Source organism: Sander vitreus, chromosome 4, assembly GCF_031162955.1.
Source record: "Sander vitreus isolate 19-12246 chromosome 4, sanVit1, whole genome shotgun sequence".
Lineage (NCBI taxonomy): Eukaryota > Metazoa > Chordata > Actinopteri > Perciformes > Percidae > Sander > Sander vitreus.
The window spans coordinates 29,292,877-29,314,501 of NC_135858.1; the positions used below are offsets into that span (position 1 = coordinate 29,292,877).

The window sequence follows — 21,625 nt, forward strand, 5'->3', positions numbered from 1 at the left end:
CCCAGTCAAGGAAAGGGTTAACAGAAACGTAGTGTTGACCAATCGGAGGTGGTTGTGCCAGTCTCTATCTGATCCGTCAGAGGGAGAGCAGGAGTGCGGTTGTGAAGTTTAATGTTGGTAGTCCCCAGAGAAGAAGTTGGTAATTTCTTGGCGCAGATCAGAACCCAAACTGAAACGTAAACACTAAAATTGTTGAATGTTAGAACATTGTGTCAAATTGGTCGTTATTACTGGGACTTAGAAAGTGTCAGGTTTAGTTTCATCATAGTGTTAATAGTGTCAAAAAACATCACTTTTGCAAGGCGCTGAATCCGTGTCACATTCTCATTAGGGACTGAGTTCCCCCCTGAGGTCCAAGCGTGCACCCCCAAGATTTTACAACAGGGACAGATTGCAATGATTGGCTACAGAAGAGAATAAATCCGTTCTTGGAGCCGCTTTGACTGGAATCAGTATGAACGACCAGACTGTTCGCGGCAACCATGCGAGCCGTCTACACCGCGTGTTTTATACTTCTTGAATGCAAGAAGTATGAAACACGTTTAAGAGCGCCAAATTATGCGTTAGGAGGCAGGTTGGGGTGGTTGACGGGTCAACAAACACAGGACTCTCACCAAGGAGACCGGGCTTTGTGTCCCATTTGAAAATAAAAGTTAACTGTGATTTGGTTTTTTACTTTACGGAACTAAACTATGTCTCGTTCTGAGTCATGTGCGTAACCAGAAGTGAAGTAGTGTCTGATTTGAATCCAAACCACAATCTTTTTCTAAACATAACTATGTAGTTTTGGTGCTTCGTTTCATATCGTTAACGTCACGTTTAAAACCGCGACCGTTATGTTCTCTGGTTTAGACATGAGGACGGAACACGCTCCTGTGGGTTGTATTTTCTGCCACCGCTAGGGCCGATCATTTATGAAATGCTCCTGTGGTTCGTACTAGAGGGTAAGAAGAGTTGGTTATCTGTGGGGCTCATCACTACAGTTGACCTCTTTCACATACAAGTAGTCATGTGATCCAAACATTTCTTCTATTTCCTTTAACACTAGCCTTGACAGCATGAGTGTAAGAGGAAAGGGGGGGCAAGGACCCCATCATAATATCCAGGATGTCACTCTGTACGGCGTCAGAGCATAAATACTGATCAACTGATCAAACTCTGTCTGCTGATGAAGACTGTGAGATGCAGTTGAAAGCTCGGGAAACACAAGTACACAGACTTTCAGTTGATACAGTACTTATATATTTTTTTTGGCAAATTCAGCCGTTTTTGTCAAAGATATACAGTACAGTACATTTTTAGCACATTTGCATACATCTTCAGAAAGACTTGCAGAATTATTTGGTAAGGTTGTAAAGAAATAAAAAAATAATCTGCTTTGAATACCAATTGTGTCAGATTTTTTCCACAAAATAATTCAATTACCTTGTTAAAATATATTACACTTAAATATACTTATCCCTCATTAACAAAACTGATTTTCAATATATATATATAATTTCATTTTATATATTTTAAACTCTGGACACAAGAGGTCTCCTATTTCACTGTAAAGTCAATCACAGTTTGTGATGTCGAAGTTTCAAGTTTCCACGTCACAAAATCTAAATCTGCAGATAAATGATTGTGCACAGTGAAGCTCAAACATCTGAGCGAACAAAGAAAACACATTTTTGAGGGCTTTCACTTTTACACATAAGGGAAACCTGAACAGTAAAACAAGCTTTTTGCAGTTCATCAAGACATTCCAGAGTCCAGCCAATTAAAAGCTGGTCATGTGTACAAAAAGTAACAAAGTAAGTAATAAATAAATAAAATTCCTGAGATTCCTGGTAATCTTCTGTAATCTGTCAACTTTTTGTATTTTTATGTAAGTCCTAAAGATAGTGGTGTAACACGCTTCTAGTGAAGCCCTGTCCTGGTCAATCAAAGTGACAGATTCTAATAACACGACTGTGAAATGATTGATCGATGAAAGATCTTTAAAGTGTGTTGGTTTGTCATTTGTTTGAACGTCTTGTCTTGGCTGGTGTGTCTGATGACGGTCCACTCTTCCTTTTTGCTCTAGTAGTCTCCTTCTTCTGTTTTCCTGTTAGTGTTCAATATACATTAACAGAATAAATCTGAAATGTGTGGTTGACCCAGTAAAACATATATTAAAAAGGATTGGTTCACACTTTTTTTCCAGTCAGTGTTGAAACAATATTTTTATGTTGAGCTGTCACGATAGCAACAAAAACAGGACATTTCATATACTAGAAACACTGTGACTGTAACTCTGCTGAAGCTATTAATTAGCTTCTTCTTAGCGTCGTAACTTTTTGGAATTCATCTTTCCACAAAAAGAGAACTGTGGATTTTGTCTTCCATCACTTTTATAGAAATTGCTTAAGCAGCCAGTATGGACAGGAGTAGTCTCGCTTTGCCAGACTCTCCTCCAAAGCGCGCTGAAGGAGGGTCTGGCTACTCCACATAGCATTCGGGGATGGGATGAAAACGTGCTCGGGTTTAATGACATTTCTTTAAACCAATCAGAATCGTCATGGGTGGTGCTAAACTCGGCACAGAGCCGCTGCAAAATAGCCTTATGAGAGAAAACTCCGATTGGACAGATTAGCTAGCTGTCTGGATTTACCCTGCAGAGATCTGAGGAGCAGTTAACCATAGTCCTCAGAAATCCACCAAATTTCCAAATTCCAACACAAAGAAAGCGGAAGGAAACGGAAAAGACATGCATCCGGCGGAATTTCCTGCAGCGCCGGAGCAATCCCTGAAGTGGAACGCGAAGGACGTAGACTAGGACAGGAGAGACCATTTAAGCTCCATTGTACAGATTGTGACAACAGGAAATTTTCAGTAATGAGAACGCATCATGGACAATTTATTGTTGTGTGCTACATGTGTGAAAGAGAAACTTCGGACAATCTCCGGAGTTCATACGCAAAGCGGATCAATATTTCACAATATTTGAAATTTGTGTTTCAGAATTTTGTTTTTCTTCTTTTTCTCTCTCCCATTTATCATGTCACGACCCCTGAGATTAATCTGGTGACCCTTTGGAGGGGCCAGACTCCTAGGTTGGGAACCCCTGGACTAAACTAGCTAACTCTGTATAAAAGTAGTTAAAACTAGCTCTACCTCCAGCAACTACAACTTATTAGTCATAGAAGATATATTCTTCTGCAGGACGGGTGCTTTTACTTTTGATACTTTAAAGCAGTGGTGTAGTCTACGCGATATGCAGGTATACGCTGTATACCCACTAGGAAAGGAAAGGTCAAGTATTTTCCGTATATCCACTTACAAAAGCCCGAGGATACAGGAACGATGATTGTTTTGTGACAGAACTTTTACACTTCATAAATTCACCCCGTCTGTGTTGCGAGTCGTGTAGTAACAACAACAGTTGCTTGGCGGTCATTCACTGCGCAAATGTGAACTGAACTAATGTGAATAACTATAGGACTACAGGAGATATAAAATGAAAGCGAACTCAAACTACACTCTTTCGGTGTTTTCGTAAGCCTGCCCCTGAAGCTACCACTGCTTCAAATGACCCTGCAGCAGACGATAACGTTACAAAAACTACAGAAAAATGAGCCAGATGCTATACGAGGCAACGTTACAAAATACGCATGCGGTGTCGCTCTGGGACACGCTGTTCTGGGACCTGCTGTACTCGAAATACTGAAAAACAGCGGGCTGAAATTGCCTCCACACGGCTCTCACAGAGCATTTCCCAATCAGAGCATGTGAGCGGAGTCGTGCGGTGAGAATTTCCGCTTAAAAGGCCGCTCTGCTCAATATCACTCCACGCTCAACTCAGATTTCCCTATTCAAATCGCTCCAAAAAAAAGAATAATAAGCTGCATAGTATTAATCAGATGAACGGTGCCATGGTGGCATGGAGAGGGAGGGCGGGCGCTGTTCATTTGCATGTACGGTGCTGCAGTAACACAGAGACGGACTCGGGCATGCTTTAAACTCATGGTGCGAGTGCTACTGGAGCAAATTTTGGAGCAGGGGGGGGGAGGCGACGCTCCAACATTTTTAACTGAGCTCTGCGCTCCATCTAAAATCCTCCCGCACACTCGCGCTCTAGATGCTATGTCCCCAATACTTGAAACACCTAGGGTTTTTTTCACGGCCACATGCGCTAAAACAAATAATTCAAGATTGTGATTGATCAAATTGAATTGATCTTTGCGTTCTACTCTAAAGCATAAATACAGTATATATACAGTATGTGTCACTGATGTCAATAAATCAAAATACCTTTCTTCTGAGCCGTCTTCCTTTGTCCCGGTGCTTCCTGTTTCTGACTGGTCTTCAGCTCCACCTCCACAGGGTAGTGGTCGCTGATACTCAGAGCCTGGGAAACCAAAAACAGTTTAAATAGTGACAATATTAGTGTTCTCCTTTAAAATACAGTAAGCTGTCAATCAGTTGAACACAAACAGTAGTCTCACTTCTTCATCCGTCAGCTTGAACTCTGTCTGGAAGTTGAAGGCCTTGGCCGAGCCGGGGACAATGGTGTCCAGCATGCTCTGGCCGTACACCACAATCCTGTTGGCAGGAAGTGCATCACAATCTTTTAAAAATATTAAACAGGCAAAAAAAAAAAAAAAATCTGCTTAGATACTGTAGCACTGAGACGTGCATTACCTGTCGTAGGTGTTGTCATTACAGTTACTAGAGGTTGTGTCGACATCGTCGGCTATCAGCCAATGATAGGGAGCAGAGGAGATGCGGATCTTGTCCTTCTTCTTCTTGGAGAGATAACGGCCATCTGCATTAAAGTCCCCCAAAATCATAATGTTCTGCAAAAGAATTAACAACACAACCCAAACTTCACATTAATCATACTGTAGGTATCCAAAGATGTAACAATACAGTTGTTCTAAAGACGCCTATAACTAAAGTTGACCTATTACTTATTTATTAAAAGTATAAAAAAGGTATTACCAGCAAAATGTATCCACAGTGAAAAAGTACTCCTTTCAAAGTGTTATATTGTTATAGAACATATTATTATATTATTCTGTTATGAATACATTTAAGAGCATTTCAATTTTCTAGTTCATCAAAGTGTTAAATAAATTTGTGGAGTAAAAAGTACAATACTTTCCTCCGAGATGTAGTGGAGTAGAAGTATAACGTTCCAGAAAATAAAAATACAAAAGTGAAGTACATATAACTGTTTATCACTCCCTACAGTCTACGATCCATCCACATGATGTTCACTACAATTTCATACGAGGTCACGCCCATTTAGAAGACACCATTGGCGCCGCTTGAAATGTGGAAATTAATCTTTGGCTAGGGTTAGTAAAACATCAGGGATTGGCTTAAAATAAGTACCCTGGTTTCCTGAGCGATGGTCATGTATTTGTTTTAGGGATGCACCGAATAAAGATTTTTGGGGTTTGGCCGAATACCAAATCCACTGGTTAAGATTCTGCCGAATCCAAAACCGAATACCGAATCCTACTCCCATCCTCAGTCCATTAACACAGTAAACACATTAATGTATGTAATGTACCTGAAGTTGCTGCATTTTGGCTGCCGTCTGTAGATTCCTTCATGCACCACTCGTATTCTTTCGGATTTTTCGTACGCAAATGTTTTAACAGCGGTGATGTTGTGTATTGTTTAGGGTCCTCGCCACCACGAGACAAATCGGCATTGCAAATTGAACATGTAGCTCGACTTGACTTCTTTTGACTGAAAGTACTGCCAAACAACACTTTGTCTGCTCACGAGTTCCATTTTCACTTTCTCACAGCATTGAACGGTCCACCTACGTAAAGACCTTCCCGTAATCAACGGCGGCGTCATTACGTCGACCAACGTAGCGGGCATAGTGCAAGCTTAGGGTTCAGTTCGGTGGAAAAAAATTCTAAGGTTCGGCAGAAACCGAACCCCGTCAAAAAGCCCAATATTTGGCCGAAGCCGGATTCGGTGCATCCCTGATTTGTTTGACCCACCACCCAAACCTGCCTCCTTACGCCGTATTTGGCGCTCCAATTCTTTGTCACTTCCTTGTTTGCTCTCGCGATAATGCTACGACCAAGAGAGGTCGGCGCCTAACAAGAAATGTAATTATGAGTCGTTAGGAGCTGCTCGCACAATTGATGGTTGATTTCTGGGTGATGAAATTCTGCAGATGAAGTACTTGAGTACATGTACTTAGTTACATTCCACCTCTGACAAGTAGAATGTGACTGTGGTTTACCAAATCCAAATAACTTAGGCTCAATATAACAAATTTGGAAATTCAGGAAGTGTAAGTAAAGTAAAAAAACTTAATCATATTCTTGATGCATTATTGTGTCTTCAGTCGTAAAGACATTAAAGACAAATTAAACTAAACAGTCTTTTCTTTTCTTCCATCAGACCCAGAGCAGCATTGACATACAGTATCTGTGATCATTCCTTGATATAAAACAGCCATAGACTGATTAAAGGCTGAACTGTCAGAGAGCAGAACATTAAAGAAAGAAAACACCTCTGTCTCATAGGAACTAAGGTTCAATAACTAATTGTAAATTCTGGACCAAACAATAGTGTATTACAATATCCTGGCCTATGGATTATTTCACTCACCCAAATAACTTCAAAATCAACATGAAGACAATGTTTGCTGCAACACATGACACCGGGGGCTAAAAATTGTTCTGTTCAGTTGGAATAAGAGGACCTCTGTGTCAGGCAGTAAATTTCAGAGTTAGGAAGGCAACGTTCTCACATATTTGCATTTATGTGGCACTTTCTAACAGAGTCAGGCAATCAAACCTACATCAGTTCTCCACTTCTTCCTGATAGCATCGACCACATCATGCAGCTCGTCCAGCTCCTTCAGCGAGTCGTCTGGTTTGGTGTGGACTGGGATCAGAACCAGGTCTTTCACCACTGAAATACACCGGTACAGTAGACAGACATTTAGACACATTTAGACTAAAAGTACATAATACTTACAGAAACATACAGTATGTAACACATACCTGTAGATGGACAACTGAAGCGCAGGACGAAGGGCTCTCTGGCGAAGGCGTCCAAATCTCCAACTTGATTATCTTCATACTGGTAACAATCTTCCAGTGTCACATCAGCCTCTCTGAGACACACACATATAAACACACACATAATACATTGATGTGTTTATATGCATGCTACACGTGGACTGTAAAAATAATGGACAAAGATTCCAGGTCTGAAAAGTGAAGCCAAGGCTGGAACTCCTTCAACCTGCATTCTATCTAATTTCCAGCAGAGGGCGACTCCACTGGCTCCAAAAAGAAGTCTGTTTCTATAGAAGTCTAAGGGGAAATGATCCTACTTCTCACTTAATTTATTACCTCAGTAAACATTTTCATAACGAGTTTATGGCCTCAATGGCTAGTTTCAAGTCTTCTTCAATACAGCATGATGTCCATTTAGTAAATTATGGTCCTATTTATTTTAAAATAGACAATAAAGCAGGCATGCTTTAGGGGTGTGGCTACACATCAACCTGTCAATCAGGACAGAGGCTTAGCAATGCTAACCATGGCACGGTGGGCATTAAAATAGACCTGAACTTGTTTTGGGGTGTTGTCCATGTTTTCATCTCAAACTTTGATCCTCTCACTGTGTGTTTTCACTTCATCAAAGTGAATTGGAAAGTTTTGGTCACCTAAAAACCTCTTGTTCAGGGTTCTGCCAACTGACCTAGCTAGCTACCACTAGCATTAGCTGGTAACTTAAGGAAAAGTTTGCAGATTGTCTGTACTGCCGTACATGCAGGTGAATGGCACCAGTACCTAGAGGTCTGCGTTTACCTGCCGGTAAATCTTGCTTCAGTAGGGTTCAAAAAACATTGATGGCAATGGCCAAAATGCCAAACTCAAAGCATAAAAACAGCAGTCCGCAAACCAATGAGTGACGTCACTGCTGCTACGGCCATTCCTTTTACAGTCTATGGTGCTACATGAACCTCTTTCTGATTCTGCAAGCTACATGTACCACAAACTGCATGTTAAACCCATATATTTCCATCACAACAATTCATAATAGCTTTAATTTGAGAGTGATGGTTCACCTAAGCTGTCTTACCTGTAGAAACAAACAAAGCGCTCCTTGTAGGTGTCTCGTCCTAGCTGGCCGCTGGCCTTCATGGAGTAAGGACGGTCTCTGTTGGAGCTGAGGGAAACAGAAACATCATAAAAGTTAAGTTACAAGAAGTTTGCTAGTGTCTCAGGTGTGATGCTAAGAGTAGGCCTAGCTAAATCATCAGTAAGTTCTTTGGGGGCTGTAGTTGCTTAATGCTGTCCGTCAACTTCTTTTAAACAAATCGACTGCACTTTTAGATGCTTAACATGCTCAATTATAATATTCTGAGTTGGTAAAAATTGAATTGTAGGAGAAGGAAATGAAGCTCAGCATAAGTTAATTCAGGAAGACTTCTATGTTTCACATTCCTCTCTCTTCCAACCTAATCAGCTGCATTGTCATCAGCTGAATGTGGGCACCCACCAGATTTTGCCACAATCTCTGTGAGCTATCGTGTTGTTGCATTCAAACTTTAAATTTGTTCTACTCTATGCTGCTGTCAGTTGTCATTTCAGGCAACATATCAACCTATCATGAACCATGTTTATAAAGCTATAGTGAGTAGTTTCTGTCTCCCCCATGAGGAATTCTAAGTAATGACACCAAAACTGTCGGCGCATTCACATGATACAAGCCTTCTGTTACAGCGCACCACCCCCACCCCTCCCCCACGCAGTTGCTAGTAGCCAAGGAGGACACTGAGGATCGAAAAACACATGATGGACTCTTCAGAAGAGGTAATTATCTTCACTCGAGTTTCTGTGTGCGAAAGTTGCCGGACGACACAATCTTCTGAACATAGCCATACTGAGAAATACAGATTTGGCAATGGCTTGTAACAGACGTCCATTAATATAACCAAAGTTACGCACTAAACTTACTAGTTACTTTAAACTTATTTCACTTTTAAATGAAGTCTCTCCCAGTTGAATTGTGTTACATGTCAGTCCTTCCGGAAAAATGCAGAGTTTTTTTGTGATTGTTGCGAGCAAAAAACCTTGATTATGCGGCACGTTTTCTTAAAAAATGCGATGGAATATGCGGGATATTTATGCCATTTTATGCGATGTTTTTATTGCGGGAACTTGCAAAAATTGCGGGAACTTGCAAAAACTGCGGTTTCATCATGGCTTCATCGTGGGGTTTACAGCTTTTCGATGATGTTCACGTCGCGTAATTACGTCACTTCATAACATTCCCATGGCAACAGGGGAAAATGGCTGCTCTTGTGTGAAGTAAACGCAACATTTTTCAGCTTTCTACTAAGATATATGTGACTTTTTTGCAACGGAAATGCGGGGATTATGAAATCATGCAAGCCCCGCATATTTTGCGCGGAAATCGGAAATTAATGCGGCGAAAGTGCGGCGTATTTGAAAAAATGCGGCCCCCGCATAAATATGCGGACTTTGGCTGATTATGCATTGAATTCTGCGATCGCATAATCACGTTTTTCTAGAGGGACTGACATGTAAGACATTTAACTCACCTGTTGTTGTTGAGTTCTTTCAGTAACTTCTCCATGGCTTTACCGCTCTTATCCATCACCTCCAGTATCATCACCACACTGTACCGAGACATGATCTACAGGAAACACATCCACAGTCAACATGTTAAAATAAAACATACTGTACTTTATGTTGTTATTATCACCCGTATTCTCTGGATAAAATCTGAATGAAGGAGTTACCTCGGTAAGGTGTTTAACGACCAGCTTGTCTGTGACCTTTTTCATTCCCAGGTTTTTGGCATTGAAGGCTGCGATCTTCATTTTGACTTCAGATGATTGCAAACGTTTTAGAGGACGAATGAATGAAATAAGTAGGGACAGAAAATAAATGTGGAGCAGAAATTGCAGTAAATGAAATGTGTGAAACCAAGAAATAAGCTCTGGAGAAAAGAACAGCAGGAGGGCGAAAACACCGTGGTTGGCGTGGAAGAAAATATTCTTTCAGGTCCAAATTTGCACTGGTTCAGATGAGGTTTATTCACTGCTCAGCGCAGACAGAAGTCCACAAGACGGCTGTAGAATTCTCTCTGAAGATCAACATTCAGAGCAAGGTTTCATACTGTTACATCATGGCTAAAACAATGGGTTTTGGGCTTGTGTATTTAAGACGTCTGAGTAACAACAAGGGTGAATAGAACTCAGGAATATCTCTGTCTGCAGTGGGGGTGTGACGGGTCTCGAAAATGTAATTCCCATGTTATCAAGGACTATCATCCTGGATGAGTAGATCAACAAAAGAGCAACAAAATGTTCTCACTTAAATGTAAAATCACAAGTAAACGTATTAATTCAGAGTGGCACATTTCAGAGGTTTATATTATATGTTACATCATAGGATTATTTCATTATAACATAAGCAGCATTTTAATGTTGGAGGTAGTTGAGCTTTAGTTAAATTTCTAACTATTTTTTTTATCTATAATAATGGGTCATATTGTATAAGATGATGACATGTTTTGTACAAAATGTCTTCAGATGTCAAGTAGCCTAACTACAGTAGTAGTGCAGTAAAATAACAATATTTCCCTCTGATATGTAGAGTAGAAGTGTGAAGAGTAAAATAGAAATACTCGAGTAAAGTACAAGTAGGCCTGCTATGCATAAAATACACTAGAGCTGGGCGATATGGAAAAAATCTAATATCACGATATTGTTGACCAAATACCTCAATATCGATATTGCGGCGATATAGTAGGGTTGACAATTGGTGCTTACAAAGAAATATTTACACAATGAGATTTTTGATAAATAATCATCATTAATGTGTATATAATAACTAAGTGGGTAAAGGCAAATAATAGAAAAGCTAGAACTGTCTGGTAAGTTCAAACTTTACTGTAATCCAGCCATTAAAACCATATTGTGTCATATTACGATATCCAAAATCTAAGACGATATCCAGTCTCATATAACGATATCAATATAACATTGATATATTGCCCAGCCCTAAAATGCACACACAAAAACATGCAACTATTTTAACTGTCAGGACTCCCACAATCTAAATGCTTCATATGTTACCGTTACACATTCATTTAATGTTACACATTACACAATATACATTATGTTATAGGACAAATTGCATCAACGTTAATGTTGCTGTGGTGTCATCAGTGACTGTAAAAACCACAAACAGCAGTTTAGTTTCATTTTGGACATTTTAAGTTTAAGACAGACTTTAGTATTCAGGTTTTAGTAAGAGCATGAGTTCCAGTGCTTTACTTTAGAGGGGGTTTTAGTCCATAAAAAGTTAAACAAAAACAAACAAGATTAACTCACCGGTTTGGTGGGAACACGCAAAGTTGCTACTGACTCTTCAAACAGACGGCACTCTGCAGAAAACAGATAAGATGTGTTTGACAGGAAGTGTGTCTCTGTGTTGGCCACAAAGCGCGCGCGCGCGCACACACACACACACACACACACACACACACACACACACACACACACACACACACACACACACACACACACACATAGTATGCAAACTATTACCAAAGACGTTTAAAACCGAAACACGGAAGACGCCCAAGGACGTAGCTAATATATTAACCTTTTAATCTTAAAAAGTAAGAAAAGAAAATCCCCACTTTGCCATTAAATGAAATGTATCATTATTCATCGCTTCTCAGGCGCAGGCAGTCTTTTGCGATGTGTTCACATCGCATATTCATTAAAATAACGATGTATCCGTCAGCAATACTTACTTCCTCATTTGTTCCTGCTTGCACAATGGGATGTTTTTTAGGTGGGCGCGGTCTGCCCTCAGGTTATGCTCCCCCCTCCGCCCCTCTGGTCGCAGGTACAGGTGGTAGGCTACAGACACTACTCGAGAGTAAAGAGATGAAGAAAAAAAAAAACTCTCTTTGGGAGGAGTTTTGTGCCCGCAGCCATACTTAAACATGCCTCACATTAACAAAAGAGCACACACCGTCACCTGTTTTAGCAGCACTTCACTGGTTACCAGTCCAGTATAGTTCCTCCCTACATCTCTGACTTGATACAGCTTCATACTCCCACCCCGTAGTCTGAGGTCATTAGGTCAGAGGCTATTAGTTTATATAGTTATAGTTTATATTAGCTACTAGAGGGGATCGATCATTCATTCCAATCAGTGGCTCCTAGGCTGTGGAATGACTTTCCTCCCTTTCTACGTTGTGTGAATTCTGTCGAATCTTTTAAAAAGCAATTGAAGACGCTGCTATTCAAGCAGGCTTTTAGTTAGCAGAGAGGTCTTTACGGTTGTTTGTTATGTGTTCTATTTGTATTTAAATGTACTTGTATTTTTATTTGTTGTATTGTATTACATCTCATTGTGAAGCACGTTGCGATTTTTATCTGTGAAAGGTGCTATAAAAAATACACTTACACATAAGAACCTTGTGTTATAGCATGGATTGAAATATCCAAACACTATTGGGATAGTGGAAAAAAGGGAGACACTTGCATGCAATATAAAATAAAGTAGCAGGAGTGAGAAACAGTGGTAGCTAACCGAAAAGAGCAAGTACTGTACATTATCAGTAAATTGAGAATTGGTCACTGTTACGCGCTCACTGCCCTGCTCTTTTTTTTCCTCTGTTCATCTCAGGTGTTCCTGATATCTGACTGAGGGTGGCCCCGCCCCTGGATGTAAAAGGCTGGGAGACAGAAGTCTCTCTCTCTGAGACTGAAGCAGCTCTGATCACCGTTGTCTTCTGTTGTTTTCTGTTATCTTCTTTTGTGTTTCATTGCTTTGAGGATGGAGGTCTGGTAGTCTAGTTTTCGTGGTTTTTGTTTCTGTTAGTTAGTCACTACTCTTTAGTTTAGGCGGGGGGTTGTTGTGCTTGTTTGCTGTGGCCGTAACAGTCACAGTAGTAGTAGTAGATCAGTACACTTTTTATAATAGGAAAACACCCAACGGGGCCCTGTAGTCTGTGTGAGGAAAAGGAGACAGTGGAGCATGTCCTGATTTCATGCAGGAAATCCAATCAAGTAAGAGGGGTCATGTTCACAGGATTCCGTAAATTAGGACCAGTGGAAATCAGGTTCAAAGATGGCCTTGAAAGTGGGGTTTCCGTAAATGGAGGGAAACATATATTAATTATTATTGCAGAGATGGGGAACAGGACCTACCTTTTGTCTTCTGCACTCTCCTTACCCTTGTCTCCTGTTCTTCCCTCAGACTCATCCCCCAGAAACAGTCCCACGGACCCAGCCCCCAAACTCCATCTCTGCAATAATAATTAATAAACGCTGGTTTAAAGTACTTCTTCCCTCCTCTATGTATTAATGCTCATGGGTAGCCTAAATGGGTTCCATTCAGACTTTAAGTCTTTTACTGTTATATGTCAACAAGATTCAACAAGACATTTTCACCTGGCTATACCCAATGTTTAGATCCGTTGTGGTATTTATGCAAATTAGCACATACGTAAGTAGATTATGCACCGTTTGCCCATGTAAACAAACTATTTCAAAAGACTTGTAATACATTTTTTGTTTGTCTTGATGTAAATAATCAACTCAGTAAGTTTCGTGGTGATATCTAAAGGTTAAAATCTTTACCCTATTCACGTGAGAAAATGAATGAATAGGCGTATGAATAGGCTATATTTGGGTCTTTTTCAAAACTTTCCCCTAATGGGATTCTTCGGGGCTTTTTTCCCCCTTACTCAGGACATATTAAGGATACAAAATCAGTGGAGGTTGCTTCTGTTGCAATTTGCCCTAGGTTGACCCCCATTTTTGGGGTCGACCGGAAAGAGGGACGTCGCCTCTCTATTAGACCATAGGCTACAGGGTTGAAAAATGTTGAGCTAAATGATCCAGATTTAGCTAGCATTCTACACTTTTATAACTATGTAAAATTATGTTTTTCAATATACATATATGTTTGAAATATGTGTGAACATTTCAATGACAAAGAGAGCACAAAAAAATAGTTTCGTGATTTGTTTATTTCAGATAACATAAAGCTTAAGTCATAAGCATTGTAAGTAAATACGTAATGATATCATATGTGTAAATAAGCTCTGGCACGCATCTATAATTTGTGATGAGCCATCGGGACATCCTTCTTCTTCTTCAAACGTCCTGTTAGAGGTTCATGTACAAACAAGGGACACAAACAGGAAACAGGATATGGAGTTGAGACAGAAGAAGTTCTTGATATCAGTCAACATCAGCTTTCAGCATTCATCATTAAAAACTCTATTGGTTTGATTTCACCGTTTTAAAGTAAATTGATGAAAAACGATTTACTTGCACAATCCCACAAAAAAAGGTTCACCTCTTTGTTTAAAAAAATATATTGTAGCTATATATATATATATTTTTTTTATCATGTTTTTTAATGTCAATTTGTGTTAGTTTATGTCTCTTGACTGTTTGCAGTACTTGCTTTTATCTTTTATTTCCTCTTACTATGTGTATTGTTATGCACCAAAACACCAAGGCAAATTCCTTGTACGTATGTGAAAATCTACTTAGCAATAAACCTGATTCTGAAATCAGACAACGTGGCTGACAGCAGAGCATCATAATTCCCCAATATGCAGTAGAGTACTGGTACTGTGTTTAAAGGGGAACTATGCAGTTTTTTTTAGCTCAATTTACCTTAACTGAACAGCTTCGGAGTCATTGGAATGGTTATATGACTTTTTTCGAGTTGAATGGTGGTCGTCTCGGAAATATTGTATGTTTTATTCCACTACATTTCTGTATCACAGCATTACATTACTGACACAGTGTCAGTAAAACAAGTAAAAATGTGTACCTTTCTCCTTTGGTGATGTTAATTCTTCCGAAGCTCCACCTCCACAGGGTAGTGGTCACTGATGGCTGCCGCCTGGAAGAAAACCAGTCATAAATCTTTTTGAAGATCAACATGTTGAAGAACTTTATCGTATAAAAGTTTTCTAAACTGATCTCGGACTAAAACAGTCTTACATTGGCATCAGACAGGCGGTAAGCTCTCTGGAAGTTGAATGGTTGAGCTGAGTTAGGGACGACCGCTTCATGCATCTTATGATACACCACAATCCTGTCGGCAGAAAATGCTCAATCAGCCATTTATTTGTCCACGTGAAAAACATTTACACAGTGTTTTAACATGCAGACAAAACCTGTTCTTCTTAGAACCTCCTCCAGTAAAAGGTAAGTTCAAGCAAAAATTGTTTTATTCATTTACACTGTAGGCTACCTCTAGTGGTATGTAGCCATGCAGATGTGGAGCCATGGAGGTACAAGGAATTGTGTTCGGCATTCACAATATAAAACTATTAAGTACTACTTTCTACCAAATGAATGGTCCCCATGAAGACAGTTGGCCTGTCTCATCCACTGTGTTTGTCGTGGAGGCTGACATTCTAGCAAAACTGACTGTATTTCCTCAACATTAAAACTACAAAACATGATGTGATGATACCTGTCGTAGGTGTGATCATTAGAGTTGCTCGTCGTGGTGTCGACATCATCACCTATCAGCCAATAATAGTAGTAGGCAGAGTGGATGCGGATCCTTCTCTTCTGTTCATCGGAAAGATAACGTCCATCTGCGTTAAAGTCCCCCAAAATCATAATGTTCTGCAGAACAAAAACAACATAATATATCAGTAACAACCAACCAGCTGTGTGTAAGTCCTATAAAAATAGGTAATAATATTGGACCTTAAGCAATGCATATTATCCACACAGAGGTGAGAACTAAAGTCTTCAGCAAAATTGAACAAGAATGATTTAGTACTGATTTGTTCTGTAGCTCAGTATGTAGCAGAACTGCAGTAGTAGGCTACTGTTTCCAGTAAATACCCACAGCCGAGTAGTCTCACCTTCCCCCATAGCTGCAGTTCCCCTCAGCTCTATAGAGCTTTAACCAGCGTCTCATATTATTGTTTTGGTTCAAAACAACTTTATTGTTCAGGTTCACTTTCAGCGCTCTTATAGCATTGTTTTCGATTGTTTAGAGAATAGCTGGTGAACAGAGTTGAGCATTTAGCAGCTAAAGAGACAGATATTTCCCTCAGGAGTTGGTGGAGAGCAAAAACAACAAAAAGAGAGAGAGAGAGAGAGAATGACATTCATCAACACAAAGACTCGTAAATAATGTTGCTCTGTAAATGCTGGAAGTAGAAACTGTTTACCATATTATATTTAAATACGACTAAGAATATGACTAAAGGTTAAAGAAACAAGCTTGTGACAGGGAGGTTGCCGGTTCAATCCCCAGACCGTCAGGATAAAATCTGGGTGGGGAAAGTGAAAGAGCAGCGTTTGTCTCTCCCTCATTACCACCACTGAGGTGCCCTTGAGCAAGGCCCTTAACCCCAACCGCTCCAGTGGAGGTGCTCAGTGGCCAACAGATCAGACTGTGGTTGTACTGGGCAGCTTCCAGGTATGAATGTGGAACTGTGTGTGACAGGTCGTCGTTGCAAATGCAAAAGTTGTTCTCAATCGACTTACCTGGATAAATAAAGGTTAAATAAAAAATGATAAGTCGATAATAAGCCAATGTTGTGTTCACAGCTTGTTCCGCTGCCCTGAAGTGGCCAAAAGAGTAAATCTTTTTGACATCATGTACAGTTAAAAAAAAAAGAGGTTATTGTTAACTGTAAAAATGGCCACCTCTCGCAAATTGCACTCAAACCAATCAAATACTATTTGTGAACATACATTACATACGTTATACATTTCCAACCCACATAATTTCTCCATCTTCTCTTCACAGCAGTGACCACATCATGCAGAGCATTCAGCTCTGCCTCTGCATCCACTGGTTTGGTGTGGACTGGGATCAGCACCAGATTCTTCACAACTGTAAGCACAAACACACCTAGTAAGAAACACACACACACACACACACACACACACACACACACACACACACACACACACACACACACACACACACACACACACACCTGTATTTGGGCACTCAAACTGCAGGATGTAAGGTTCTCTGGCGAACACGTCCGTTTTTTCTTCGTACTGGTAGGACTTGATCATATTCACCTCATCCCCTCTGTGAGACACACACACACACACACACACACACACACACACACACACACACACACACACACACACACACACACCAATCCAATAGCACCACTATGTCATCATTCCTAAAGAATTTCATGTTTTGGCTCATAACTCCTGACATGTAGAAAGATGCTCATCAGAATACTAATCCCCCTTAAAAAAAACAGAATTTACAAAACATTTTTGGATGTGAATATTTGATTTTGGGCTTTCTCTTATCAGTTACCAAATTCATGTGCACGTGGTTTATTTGAGACACATGCACATGTGAACAATGTAACGGCATTTCACCTCTTGGTGGCTCACAGCAACACGATCAAATTTAAATGGGTGTAACTCTTAACTCACAGTTTTGCACTCTTCATCCATTCTGATGCAAATCCAGGGGCGGATTACATTTTTCTAAAGATTTTATTTCTTTTAAATGTTTTACTAAATTAAGAGATTTAGAGGATTGTGCAGCCTTGGCAGAAGTGATCTGTTAATTTGTCAGACGTTAGTGACACTTATTACACGGCCTAGGTAAAAACGTAACTATGATTGGTCAATCACGGCATTCCACGGTCTGTTATTTCTTTATAACAGACCGTTATTAAGTTTAAGAACTAGAGATACTCTATAGCTTAAGGTAGAATACAAGAGGCGTATGAAACAGTACACACTTCCTGTCTCCTAAATGGCCGTGGCCTCATTTGAAAGTGTAGTGAATGTTGTGTGAATGGATGAAAAGTTATATTTGTATAATTTATTTATATTTCCCTTTTGCTAACATTAGATATTTACAAAGCTAAAAGCGATATTTAACATTGCGGAATTATTTATTTTTTTACTGCGTTTACAGATAACCTCTGTATGAGTAGTCGTGTAATAAGCAGGATAATGTAGAGCTAGCTGGTAATTTTTGTGAATTAGAACCCCGACTGGATGATGCATGCAGGACCCCCATGTGAATGACTGGCTCGCTCTACATTATCACGGCCTTATGTACTCAGTTTTCATTCGCAGTGAATTTTTCACATCATACCTGTAGAAGTAGACAAACTTCTCCCTGTAGGTTCTTCGTCCCAGAGATGCACTGCATTCCATTAGGTACGGGTGATTTCTGTTACTTCTGTCAGAAAACAATGACACTCACACGGTCATTACATCATTATTCTCTATAATCTTATTTTTGATTTTTAGCTATTTTTGAGTTAGAGCACTCTGATAGGTTTGATAAATACTTTCCAAACAGATCCCAGAGGAATCATTGTGTATTTATCCATGTGTAGAGAACTCACCTGTGCTTGTTGAGTTCTGTAAGGAACATATTCATGGTCCTACCGGTCATATCTATCACCTCCAGTAGCACCACCACACTGTACCGAGACACAATCTGCAAGAAACAGAGAAGTGAAGAGAGAGCGAAATGTACAACACAATGAATTGTCATGTTAGGAAAAGCACATCTGTTAATTACAATGGCTATTTTTCTAATCAAGTGTGACAGTAAGCCCAATGCACAATACGTGGATCCTAAACTGAAGAAGCTAAATGGAACTCATTCATTTGATTTCCTACAGCTTTTCTTAATGTGTCAACATGTCAATAGAAAATAATCAACACTAGTATTCGAGATTTAAAACCAAATTAATAATGTGTTTGTAACCGTGGGTGTCCCACCAAATCTGACCTGATGTCTGTCACTAAGTGTAAAATACTAAACAAAGGTCTAAAACTGAATGTGGTCATCATCATAAATCTGAGTTACATAATTAACAGCTCCTTTCATTGTATTTCCACACCGTATGGGCATCACAAAAATATGAAATAAATGAAATTGTTATACTGAATGAACCTATGTGAACTATCACACTGGTCCAGCAGAGTGAGTTACCTTGATAAGATTGTTCCTCACGTTGGCATTGTTGACTTTTATCCATCCCAGTCTCTTGACGTTGAATGCTGCAATCTTCATTTTGACTAAAAATCATTTCAGAGGTTTAAACAAGACTACATCCCTGTTAGGAGCTCTGTGAGCTAAATGCTAACATTAGCATGCTAACATGCTGATGCTTAGCAGGTGTAATGTTTAGCAGGTTCACCAACTTAGTTCAGCATTTAGCATAGAGCCAATTAGCATTCATAACAAAATACAGCGCAGGCTGATGCAAATCAGATATTTGTTCATAACATTCACATTCTCATTCACAAGTAACGGACACTAAAATCTGACCTGAAAGATGGTTACCAAACTTATGCTACTGTTCGTCCCTGAGGGGAACATGAATATTTGAATCAAATTTCATGGCAATCCACCTAATAGTTGTTGACATATTTGACTCAAAAATACAAATGTGAACCTCATGGTGGCACTACAGGAGAAATCACGGCATCAACAAGTAATTGGGATTCATCCTCTGGCAGAGTTGGGAGTAACGTGTAACGCAATAACAGTAATGTATTCCTTTTTGCTGTAACGCAGTAATATAACGCATCTCTGATTACATTTCGGTAATAGTATACCTAGTACAATCACAGTAACGCGAGTTACTACGCATTTTAACGCAACATTTAGTGGTGCTTTGTTTTTTTTAAGAATTTACCAACACCAAAACATTTCTTCACAGGAAAAAAAAAAAGCCGTGAGTATTATTTCCTGCTGCTGTATTCGATGGTTGAGATGACTGCAGAGACAGATACATTTGCGAGATGGATATTATTTTCAGTTTTTCAATTACGGGATTGTAAATGATTCAAAACCCACCCCGGATTGGCCCTCGGGTATGTAATATGTCTATTTCATTCATAAAATAACTTTAAAGCTTTAGTGCGTAACTTTTTGTATAATGTGGACGCGCCTACAGTTTTATTGTCATTACTTAGAATTCCTCATGGGGGCGGCAGAAACTATGCACTACAACTAAAATGCGCGATGTAGTTGTAGGCCTACGCCAGTAGCCAACATTAAATAACGTCCTCCTTCCATTTAGTGCAGACGTTTCATTCCATTTACTCCGTGTTTGTGTTGGCCTACTATTTTCTTTTTCTTTTCTTTTCCCTTATCCCCCTGTAATGTTACTTGTGTAAAGCGTCCGTGGGTTTCGTGAAATGCGCTATCTAAGCTACGCTGGTGATCCATTTGTCCGTGCGACGCTTCTGTCGCACCGCTCTCCACTCTATTCCTAAGGGTGACGTCAAGCGACATCAACGTGCACGCAAAACATTCTGGGAAGGCGGGGCTGCATTTGAAAAAATGCTGTGCGTCCAAAAGCTGGCCAGACCCACGTCACGCGTTCATCCAATCAGCTGCCGGTCAGGGGCGTGGAGCATCAACAATGGATGTATGACGTCGCGACACCACGCTTCAGTCGTGTCGCAAAAATGGATCAGCACTGTTAGGCTATTATTACGTTTGTTGCTACAACAATCTCTTAATGCTTTGGCTCGTGACACAGTGACAGTGATAACGTTACTCGGTTTAGCTCACGAGACATCCAAACAAAGTAGGCTAAGTTACCGTATGCAACACTTGAAATGCAACGATGCATCTGTAAGTAATTCTTTTATTGTAAATGAATGATTTTCTGTCTGAGCAAAACATTCATCACAACTATATGACCTCCCCGTAACGCTAACTCGGTAATCTACAGTGAGTAATACGGCGCCATAAAGAAAAGACCTTACAACAGCAGGTGTGGTAAAAACACTACTGCTTTTGTCCAAAGCGACCGCTAGAATCAACACAAACTGAAAGTTACATATAGCCACTTTAATGTAATAATTTAACTACAAAATACCACCCAAATATAAATCTGTGCACATTCATGCACACACAGATTTGCATACATGTTCAGGGGCTTTCACACCTGAAAGTCCGAATCAAAGTCTGGACCAAGGTTCATATTTTTTGAATGTTAAGTTTTGGTATCACACTGCAGTTACAAGCGCACTAAAGATTTATTTTATACGTGACAAAACTACGTCCTGCCGTCATCACATACGTGAGCTGCGTTTCCTGATACTAACCGTGCGCTCACGGACATCGGAAAAACATTTTTCCTAGTGAAAATGTCATCATTCACGTCACTTCATGTGGGAATCAGAGGTGGGGAAACTCAGGCTAGATTTTGCTAACCGAGTTTCCCAGCTGGTGACGCGTTGTTGACAACTGACGTTTGATGTAGGCGACTTTGGTTCATTGAAAAAATGCCTCTGCCAAGAAACATACACAGACATAACATGTTTCAAATTATTCATAAATAGGCCTATGTATGTCAGGATCTGTCAAGTGTGTGGCGAGGCTTGGACCCAAATGCAGTCAAGACAGAGCTGTGCTTCAGTTCAAAGATTTAATTAGGCAAAGGGTACAACAAAAAGTGTTTTGAAGAAACAGGAAAAATATCTCGAGGATACAAAAAACAGGGACATGGAACAAAACAGGAACACCGAACATAACATACCAGACCAGAGAAACCACGACACGATAGTACACGACACAACAGAACAGCACGCAACAAAATA

At 40.0% G+C, this 21,625-nt stretch overlaps 2 protein-coding genes across 3 annotated transcripts; both read right to left on the bottom strand.

Moving 5' to 3' along the window:
• Positions 1–1,225: 1,225 nt before the first annotated feature.
• Positions 1,226–11,845, bottom strand: LOC144517271 (deoxyribonuclease-1-like). 2 transcript variants are annotated; one of them, XM_078249279.1, is made up of 11 exons: positions 11,809–11,845; positions 11,381–11,433; positions 9,782–9,867; positions 9,581–9,675; positions 8,095–8,181; positions 7,005–7,117; positions 6,800–6,912; positions 4,666–4,820; positions 4,470–4,566; positions 4,276–4,372; positions 1,226–2,089 (listed from the first exon to the last, which is right to left on the bottom strand). In XM_078249279.1, the coding sequence occupies exons 3-11, from the start codon at positions 9,860–9,862 to the stop codon at positions 2,001–2,003; spliced, it is 927 nt and encodes a 308-aa protein (XP_078105405.1). In that variant the 5' UTR covers positions 9,863–9,867; positions 11,381–11,433; positions 11,809–11,845; the 3' UTR covers positions 1,226–2,000. The 2 variants fall into 2 exon arrangements, with proteins under 2 accessions (XP_078105405.1, XP_078105406.1); XM_078249280.1 differs by lacking the exon at positions 11,809–11,845 and adding an exon at positions 11,597–11,668.
• Positions 11,846–14,024: 2,179 nt separating this feature from the next.
• Positions 14,025–19,079, bottom strand: LOC144517272 (deoxyribonuclease-1-like 1). Its single transcript, XM_078249281.1, has 9 exons — positions 18,999–19,079; positions 18,403–18,497; positions 18,147–18,233; positions 17,002–17,102; positions 16,783–16,895; positions 15,510–15,667; positions 15,032–15,125; positions 14,859–14,930; positions 14,025–14,176 (listed from the first exon to the last, which is right to left on the bottom strand). The coding sequence occupies exons 1-8, from the start codon at positions 19,077–19,079 to the stop codon at positions 14,877–14,879; spliced, it is 783 nt and encodes a 260-aa protein (XP_078105407.1). The 3' UTR covers positions 14,025–14,176; positions 14,859–14,876.
• Between the last annotated feature and the right edge of the window lie 2,546 nt (positions 19,080–21,625).